The sequence below is a fragment of the Eptatretus burgeri genome, chromosome 11 (assembly GCF_056783735.1).
Source record: "Eptatretus burgeri isolate ZD-2024b chromosome 11, Ebu_testis_v1, whole genome shotgun sequence".
NCBI classification, from domain to species: Eukaryota; Metazoa; Chordata; class Myxini; order Myxiniformes; family Myxinidae; genus Eptatretus; species Eptatretus burgeri.
This window is the reverse complement of record NC_140971.1, coordinates 70853320-70863319: the sequence shown is the minus strand read 5'-3', so window position 1 is coordinate 70863319 and position 10000 is coordinate 70853320. Positions and strand designations below refer to the sequence as shown.

General features: G+C 53.0%; 2 protein-coding genes across 3 annotated transcripts in view; both read right to left on the bottom strand.

Annotated features, from left to right (window-relative positions):
* Positions 1–1411, bottom strand: part of LOC147017333 (uncharacterized) — a 7045-nt gene extending 5634 nt beyond the window's left edge. The window contains exon 1 of the mRNA XM_085846884.1: positions 1119–1411. Within this exon, the coding sequence (XP_085703010.1) occupies positions 1119–1271 (153 nt within the window). The 5' untranslated portion in view covers positions 1272–1411. The remainder of the gene's footprint in view (positions 1–1118) is intronic.
* Positions 1–10000, bottom strand: part of LOC147017332 (potassium voltage-gated channel subfamily KQT member 4-like) — a 297121-nt gene that overhangs the window by 150891 nt on the left and 136230 nt on the right. The gene's annotated exons all lie outside the window — the stretch shown is intronic.

The following is a 10000-nucleotide window of genomic DNA, read 5'->3' as shown; positions in this document are numbered from 1 at the left end:
TTTTTAAAAATGTGATGCAAGGATTTCATAGGACACTCACTTTACAATGTAACTGCATGAACTCTGGGTATATGCAAGAGATGTACATTTGTTATCATTACACCATATTGTGTATGTTATCATCCAATTGCCACACGCATTGGTAAGCATTATCCTCGATTACATCAAGTGGACCATTTTGTTATTCATTACCATTAAATGGAACAACTTACATGTACTCCAACCAATTTGGTATAATCTGTTATGTCAAATTCTTTATTCCTGAACATGATGGTGAGATGAGAGGTACCATACTGTTTACAGAGCGTTGGTGCTGCTGAAGCGGTTTCTTGGCATGGCTTAAGCGAGGTAAGTTCCCATTGCCTTTCCAGCAGTCAGTCAGGACAGGAAATGGGAATTTGTTCATGGTGCCGGTGTTAGCTCACCTACTCTTCGCAAAGGACACTGTGGGATCTTTAAGGTCTACCAACTAATGCTGGCAAACAGGACGCCTGTTTAACGTCCATCCAAGAGACGGCACACACAATGATGAATCACCCTACCTGTGAAACATCAGGATGACAGCTTAATGCTGGGCCAAGATTTGACAAAGGGCGAGACAGTTCAGAGGTGAGTGTGTTATCCTACCAGACCCATTACTGAGCATAATAATAATAATAAGAAAGAAAAAAGAAAAACATTTTACCTGCATAAAAATGTTTTATTCTTTTACACCAACAGAACACATGGACCATGAACACCAACACATAACTCTCAACAATTTTACAGGTAGTAACAAAAAAGGTGTTGAGATCCCTGTACAAGCAGAGTGCAACAGGTGCGCGCGCGCGTGCGCACACACACACACACACACACACACACACACACACACACACACACACACACACACACACACACACACACACACACACACACACACACACACACACACACACACACACACACACACACACACACACACACACACACACACACAAACACCATCCAACCCTTTACAGGCCCAATGCGTGCCATAAAGAGGAATTGGCATTTTATTCACCACAGACTTCTAAATTTGTAAAGAACTTCAAAGGTTCAGCAACATTGCATTTTAAAACATGTAATAACACTCTTCTTACCTCATTACGCTCATTAAAGTTCTGGCAGTTCTCGAGAGCACCAACGATGGCATCAATGTCATTTTGCTCAATGTAGTTCGCCATCATGGCCATAGGAAGGGTGGGGCCATCCTCCACCATGGCTGCCAGCTCAAACCTGAGCAACACCAACATTTCAGGGTAAACAGTAAGTGCAAGGGCGAGTGAATGCAGTGGTATAACCTTGTCTGACTGTTAGTCTTCCAGAACCTAAGTACAAATCATAATAAATAAAAACAAAAATAAAAAATAGGAATCATCTCATTGCTTTTACTCAAATGCACAATCCCAAGCAATACTGCAATACAGTAGCAAATATGACATGAAAAATTGCATTAAAATGCATATATATATATATATATATATATATATATATATATATATATATATATATATATATATATATATATATATATATATATATATAGTGTTGTGGTTACCAGATTCGCAAACCACCATTCAGGTCCCTTAGGTGAGGTATCTCGGTAAGTGCATGTGTAGTTAGGCCCAAACCCGTTGTCTAGTGGGAATACATGTCATTTATGCGAGCTGCGACTCTTCAGGATAGCCGTTTTTCTTTTACTATCTTTATTTTGGACCAACCGCCATGATCACAACCACAACAACAACCACCAACCACAACGCCGCTTCACCACAACCGCCACGACCTTTACCGTCACAACTCGCCACCATCGCATCACCGTCATCTCGCGCCACTCATGGGCACCGATGCTGGACTCGTGTAGGGTGCACGTTGAACAGCGTGTACAAAATCACGGATTTTCTGCTTCAAAAACGGATCAAAAACGACACACGCCCACTTTTTGCCGTCCAATCGGTGAGCGAGGGGCGAATTGGCCCCGCCCCCAGGGCGATCGATATATGCAAATTTGTGGATCAAAAAGCCTTCACGCCCACTTTTTCTCGGGCCAATGGGGAGCGAGGTGAAAGGTCAAAGGGAGGGGGTCAAAGGCGAAGTTACGGGGGGATAAAAGGACCGTGTTCGTCAGTAAGAGTCGGAACGAGAGAGTCAGCAGAACGGGGTCGGAGAGTCAAGAAGAGGAGAGTCGGAAGCAGAGGGTCAAGACTTCGCGGGCGGTGGAGCTGCTCGTCGTGTGCGTTGGAGTCGGAACGGAGGGGACGGAGCTGTGGAAAGGCGGCGACACCAGACGAGGGGGTGCTCGCGTCGTGCAGGAAGCTGCACCCGAGGGAGGCCGACAGCGCGACCTGGCCGAGGTGGAGACGCTCGTCGCATATAATAAAGATCCTCTATACCCCGAGCATCAGCAACCCCCTCCTGTTTCCCCCCCGCGCTGAGATAGTGCGACCAAGGGGGCCCCGTTCCCACCCCCTGCCAGGCACTGTCCACGAGGCCCGCGGGTTGCGGGGCCATCGCCGCTCCGCGTCTCATCACCAGACGGGTAGGCCCGACCCGGTCTCGGCCTCAGGCCTGCCCCATTCTTGGGGGATTTCTTTTCCTTGGTTTTGGGTATGTGTTGTCGGCGCCGTCTGTGAAGTAGAATTGTATAAGTGTTGCCGTGTGCTCGGTAATCGGTATTAGCTCTGCACTGTGTTTTCACTTTTATGTTTGCTTTTTGTGTAAATGGAATTGTGTTTTCTTTTTTTTGTGTGCATTTGGTGGAATTGTATTTGTGTGCTTTCCGTTCGTCGCGAATAAATGTGCTTTATTGTTGAACTGTTCTCCCGCTTCGCTTCGTCTTTTCCTCCATTGAATCCCCATCTTGCTTCACGTAAAGGTTTGGTAGTGGGCTGAATACGCCCGATAATTAATCGAACCGTCGAGGTCGACGATAACACCGCTCGGTTATTCTGATAGTACGGAACGGGTCGCTTAAGTGGCCCGTGTCCGAAGTCGACCTGCGGCGAGGTGCGATCGCCCGGTCTACCCTCCGCGTGGGTACTTAGGTAGTTCGAATTTGGCGAGCAACCCTATCCCACGCGGGGGCTGATTGGCTCGATCGCGGTGAGACCGAAAGGTCCACCCGTGACTGGTTCCTGGCGTTAGTCCGAGAGGGTCACGACTGGATTTTCCGTCCGGTGGGCGACGTGCCGCGATTCGAGTTACGTGGCCGTCAGCACGCCGGCGGGCGCGAAATCCGCAACACTGGTGTCAGGAGTGGGATACAAATTCATCGCCCTCCTCGCGGCACTGGTATCGGAGAACAGGAAAACAGGCTCTCCTGTCTCCGGCTAAATTCACGGGAATCGGTCCAGGGGTGAGAGAAGCGACCCCCGATTCCCTCCAAATTACGAGCGAGCGAAATTAACCCTTCACGAGAAGCAAGATGGCGTCTCAAGGCGAGCGGGAGCCGGGGGTATTAGAAATGTATATGTGTAGTAGTGTAGAATCCATGGCTCAGGATGGAATCCCCGAGCAGGAAATGTTGATTGCGCAGGAACACGGACTCGCCCAACTGAACCCAGGGCCCGAGGTGGGTGCGGCAGCGGCCGCGGTGCATGACACCTCCCCCCCCCCTCTCCACCAAAACCCTTCCCCAACCCTTGCCGAAACGGCTCAGCTGAGTGCATCCAACATGGCCCAGCTATGCGCCATGCTGGCGGCAATGAACGAAAAGATGAATGCGAAAATGATCGAAAAGATGGATGCGAATACACAACAAATGAACAAAAAGATGGATACAAATACAAATGAAATGAAAAACGAAATGAACAAGCAAATGAATGAAGTGAAAACGACGATGGATGCGAATACACAGCAAATAAACGGAATGGAAGCAAACATGAAGGAAGAAATGAAAGAGCTACGGGGTGAGACGCAGAACATGGGCCGATGCCTGCAGGCGGGCATGAAGGCCGTGACAAAGGAAATAATAGTTGAGACAAAGGAGGTAAAGGGTGAAGAGTTGGCAGAGACACGGGAGATAGAAAAAATAGAGGAAAGACTACACGATGAAGACGGGGTAAGTGACGTGCACACACACACGGAGGTAGTGGAGGATAATGGGGGTGAGCTCGCGGAGCGTGTGGGGACCCAGTGCGAGCACCTGGATGGCCTCCTCCAGGAACGAGGGGAGGGAGTCTGCCCCCTTGAGGCGAGTCACGACCAGGTGAGTTCGGTCGTGCTTTGCGAGGTTGAGGGGACGAGTGCTGTGGACGGGTGCACGGAGAGCTCGGGGGGTGTAGAGGCCCCGGAGACCCCTGTGGGGACACGAATCCCCAGTGTGGTTGTCCCTGTGTGTGTGGTGCAAGGTGTGAGTGCGTCCCCGTGTGTGGAAGCGACCCCGTGTGTGAGTGGTGTGGTGGCGATGGTGCCAGAGTGCGTGCTTCCCAGCACGCCGTGTGTGGAAGAGGCACCGTGTGTGAGTGTCGCCGTGTGTGTGAATGAGGCACCGCGGTTGAGTGCCCCCGCGTGTGTGGATGAGGCACGGAGTGCGAGTGAGGCACCGCGGGTTAGTGTCCCCGCGTGTGTGGGTGAGGCACCGTGTATGGAAGAGACCGCGTGTGTGAGTGTCGCCGTGTGTATGAGTGAGGTACCGCGGGTGAGTGCCCCCGCGTGTGTGGATGAGGCACGGAGTGCGGGTGAGGCACCGTGCGTGAGTGAACGGCCGTGTGCAAGGTCGCTGTGTGCCAGGGAGACCGTGTGTGTGAGAGAGCGGTATGAGAGGGAGATGTCGGTTGGCATGCGGGAGCACGCAGCCGCGTCTCCCCGTGTGAATGTGATGGAGTGGACTGTGTGCGTCGTGACACGCAGGTATGCGTGTGTGGAATGGCGACGGAGACGGCGACAGAGGAGAGAAAGCCGAGTAGTGGCTGTAGTTGTTTCGAGGACCGTGCCGGGTTCGCCCAGCAGTGAGCACGCGGTTCGTGCTGTGCAACGCACGAGACCACCACGTGCTCGCTTGCGAGAGTGAAGTCCCGGTCCGGAAACGCACGCGGTGGATTTGCCGATCCCGCGGACGGACAAGTTTAGGCAGGTAAATGGATTTGGACCGGACGGGTTCTCCACGCGATCGTGTGTGTTAAGCTCCAACGGGCAAAGCACATGTGTTCGCGTGGGGAACCCCTCGAGACGTGTGGCTTGTGTTTTTTTTTATGCGCACGGTGACGTCATGGCTGCACGTGGGGTTGGAATCCGGCAGGAGGGGTATCTCTGCCGGATGGTCCCGTCCAAGGAGGGACGAGGAACACGTGCAGCTGCATGACGTCACGGGCAGGTGCAAAGTGCGCGAGCTCTGAGTTGCCGCGCAGGTGCTGCGCATGGAAAAAAAAAAAAAGCAAGCCTCACTTTCGGGTGTACAGGATTCCTGGGCAAGGGGTGAAAGACCCCCTTACCTGGGCACAGGATGGAAACTAGTTAGGGGGAAGGGTTAGCTTAGTTAGACCGACTTCATGGGGCAGGGGTAAGTCCTCATGGAGTCCGTGGAATGGATTAGGTAGAGGGATTGTAGCCAGATTTAGGTTGGGAAATAAAAGTTATTTGGGACATTTGAGAACATGGACAGACTTGTGAATGTGTAGTGGGGACGTAGCTTAGCTACGTAGTGTTAAAAGGAACGTGCTATAGTTTAAGGGATGACGTGGGAGCACGAGTTAGTTAGGGGATGTAGTTAGAAGGATGGCAGAGTTCAGCGGTGAGTGGGTTGAAGAGTTGTGGGTTGTGAGGTGAGTACGCGTACATGTTGAGTGAGTGAGGCCAGCGGGTCTGTGTGTGTGGAGCGATTGGGGAATGCATGGTGCGATGAGTGATTGGGGGGAGGAGTGACTCCCGCCCAAGGGACCCCGGGGTCAGTGTAGAGTGAGTTAGCTGGGTTAGTCAAATTGAAAAATGGAGGTCGTTTTGTTGTTGGTGGGAATGTAGGCTCGAAACCCATTTGGAGGGGTGCAGGAGCCCTGTTGACGGGCTTGGGAGCGTGGCTGCGAAAGGTGAGTATCGCTGAGTGGGTACCCCGGGCACCAGGCTAGTCGGCCGCGGTAGGCCATGGGCCCATGGGGGGCCGGGATAGAGTAGTGGGCACGGGTGCGCCTGCTTGGTGCGGGGGCCCGGGGCGCCATTAGCCGCGTGGGCAGTGTTGTGGGCACGGGTGACCCTCGGAAAGGGGCCCGGGAGGCCGGCCTGCCACGTGTGCGTTTCAGGGGAGGTGCCATGGGGGGCACTCCCCGGTGTTAGGGAGCTGGTAGGCTCGGAGGCAGTGTAGTGCCCGGGGGTGCCATAGCGGGAGATTCGGCAGAGGGTCGTGCCTGCCAAAGGGAGCCACGTGTCCCAGCCAGGAGACCGTGTGAGGGCACGGAGAGAAAATTGGGGGGCGAGGCCCGAAATTGTAAGGACACCAACACAGGCGACGGGAATCTGGGTTTATAGAACCAATAGTTTAAGCGAGAGGCGCTTGTTGAAAGCCCCAGGGTAGTTTAAGAGTTAATGGTTAGGGTAGATTAGGAGATGTACCCCTCCGCACCATCCATCCCCTCGCTGTCGTTGTGGGCCGCTGGACCCACTTGGTGTTAAGATCGCCGAACTCTGGGGAGGCCATTCTGAGGCTTCGTTGGGCCTCGACACAGGACGTTAGCTCTCCCTTATTCCCCTCCGGGAAGGGAACGTAGGGGTCGGGAGTAGGCTAGGTGACAGGATAGGTTAGCCGAACAAGGACGATAAAGGGGGTTAGGGGACGATTTATAGTGGGGAAGTAAAAATAAAAACAACAAAAAAAATAAGTTGGGGCTAAATTGGGGTTTGACAAATTAAGGGAGTGGGTATGTACAGTGACAGGCAAAGGCGATAGGTTGGGAGGGAGACAGGTAGGTAGGTCCGAGCCCGCCTTCCAAGTGGCCAGCACCACCGCACTCCCTCCACCAACCTCCACTGAACGGCAAAGGCTGGCCACTTCATCGGCTGGCCGTGTTTTGCTTCAAGGCGGAGGCCGGCCAAGTTCATCGGCAGCTGTGTGCTGCAAGGCCTGTGCCGGCCAGTTCATCTGCTGGCTGTTTTTCTTCGAGGCCTGTGCCGGCCAGTTCATCTGCCGGCTGTGTTTGCCTGCAACGGTCTTCTTCTGCGGGCTGTGTTTGCCTGCAGCGGCCTTCTTCTGCGGGCTGTGTTTGCCTGCAGCGGCCTTCTTCTGCGGGCTGTGTTTGCCTGCTCACCTTTGCCATGCCATGCCCACTGCCCACGTTCACCAGCCCCGTTCAATTTTTGCTTTGCCCCCCCTGTTCATTGCCATGTGCGCCAGGATCGTAAAAGCAACAGTTTGCAAGCTGCAAGAACTGCCCTGTTGGCAGCTACAACACGGGCCTGCAGTGGCGGCCCGTGCACCGTGTTTGCGTTCATGCATCCATTCGTTGTGCTCATTGCGTGTGCCACTTGAGCTGGCACGGAGACTGCGTTTGTGCAGCCCATGCACCGTTGTGGTTCACTGCGTTCAGTTAAAAAGGGAAGGCCTTGGACTGCGTGTGAGCAGCCAGCCACGTTCCCTGTCACCTGCATTGTTTGAGCCAGAGACTGCATGTGGGCAGCCTGGCTCCCTGCTAACTGCTTTTCTTTTGCAGAGTTCAATGATCCTGGGCCATGGTTTAGTGTAAAATTTGTAAGTTAAGGTAAGATGTACTGTAAATATGAGTGCGCCCCCGGCATGTATGTCTTTGCGCCGGCAATTTTATTTAAGTCGTCCGTGTGAGTGAGTTTGTTTAGATAGTTACGCAGCCCTCAGGTTATTTATTTTGGGGACACGAATACCATGAATGTCGCACTCAGGGATCCGTAGGTAAAATGTACTAGGGGAAAACTACACATGATGGCACACGAAAATTTGACGACTCGGGACGAGTCTGTAAAAAGGGAAGGGGGTAGTGTTGTGGTTACCAGATTCGCAAACCACCATTCAGGTCCCTTAGGTGAGGTATCTCGGTAAGTGCATGTGTAGTTAGGCCCAAACCCGTTGTCTAGTGGGAATACATGTCATTTATGCGAGCTGCGACTCTTCAGGATAGCCGTTTTTCTTTTACTATCTTTATTTTGGACCAACCGCCATGATCACAACCACAACAACAACCACCAACCACAACGCCGCTTCACCACAACCGCCACGACCTTTACCGTCACAACTCTCCACCATCGCATCACCGTCATCTCGCGCCACTCATGGGCACCGATGCTGGACTCGTGTAGGGTGCACGTTGAACAGCGTGTACAAAATCACGGATTTTCTGCTTCAAAAACGGATCAAAAACGACACACGCCCACTTTTTGCCGTCCAATCGGTGAGCGAGGGGCGGGTGGCCCCGCCCCAGAGCGATCGATATATGCAAATTTGTGGATCAAAAGCCTTCACGCCCACTTTTCTCGGGCCAATGGGGAGCGAGGTGAAAGGTCAAAGGGAGGGGGTCAAAGGCGAAGTTACGGGGGGATAAAAGGACCGTGTTCGTCAGTAAGAGTCGGAACGAGAGAGTCAGCAGAACGGGGTCGGAGAGTCAAGAAGAGGAGAGTCGGAAGCAGAGGGTCAAGACTTCGCGGGCGGTGGAGCTGCTCGTCGTGTGCGTTGGAGTCGGAACGGAGGGGACGGAGCTGTGGAAAGGCGGCGACACCAGACGAGGGGGTGCTCGCGTCGTGCAGGAAGCTGCACCCGAGGGAGGCCGACAGCGCGACCTGGCCGAGGTGGAGACGCTCGTCGCATATAATAAAGATCCTCTATACCCCGAGCATCAGCAACCCCCTCCTGTTTCCCCCCGCGCTGAGATAGTGCGACCAAGGGGGCCCCGTTCCCACCCCCTGCCAGGCACTGTCCACGAGGCCCGCGGGTTGCGGGGCCATCGCCGCTCCGCGTCTCATCACCAGACGGGTAGGCCCGACCCGGTCTCGGCCTCAGGCCTGCCCCATTCTTGGGGGATTTATTTTCCTTGGTTTTGGGTATGTGTTGTCGGCGCCGTCTGTGAAGTAGAATTGTATAAGTGTTGCCGTGTGCTCGGTAATCGGTATTAGCTCTGCACTGTGTTTTCACTTTTATGTTTGCTTTTTGTGTAAATGGAATTGTGTTTTCTTTTTTTTGTGTGCATTTGGTGGAATTGTATTTGTGTGCTTTCCGTTCGTCGCGAATAAATGTGCTTTATTGTTGAACTGTTCTCCCGCTTCGCTTCGTCTTTTCCTCCATTGAATCCCCATCTTGCTTCACGTAAAGGTTTGGTAGTGGGCTGAATACGCCCGATAATTAATCGAACCGTCGAGGTCGACGATAACACCGCTCGGTTATTCTGATAGTACGGAACGGGTCGCTTAAGTGGCCCGTGTCCGAAGTCGACCTGCGGCGAGGTGCGATCGCCCGGTCTACCCTCCGCGTGGGTACTTAGGTAGTTCGAATTTGGCGAGCAACCCTATCCCACGCGGGGGCTGATTGGCTCGATCGCGGTGAGACCGAAAGGTCCACCCGTGACTGGTTCCCGGCGTTAGTCCGAGAGGGTCACGACTGGATTGTCCGTCCGGTGGGCGACGTGCCGCGATTCGAGTTACGTGGCCGTCAGCACGCCGGCGGGCGCGAAATCCGCAACAATATGTATATACGAGGTGTGTTCAAAGTATCCAACCTTAATTTTTCGTGCGTAAACAAATGAAGCTAGGGAGGCGTGGTTTGGTGCACGTATGTAGGCGATCCTAATCCGTATGCGTGAATATTTTCCCGCCTACAGAAGCTGTCAGTCGCCGACAGACCGCTGATGAGTGAGGAAGTGTAAGTGATCGCCGTCGGATTTTCGTTTTTGACAAAATGACGGAAAAAACTTGAACAACGCTACTGCATCAAATTTTGTGTAAAGCTTGGCGATTCCCAAGTGGATGCGATCCGCAAGATTTAACAGGCCTTCGGGAATGAAGCAATGAGCACCACACAGATAAAAGAGTGGTA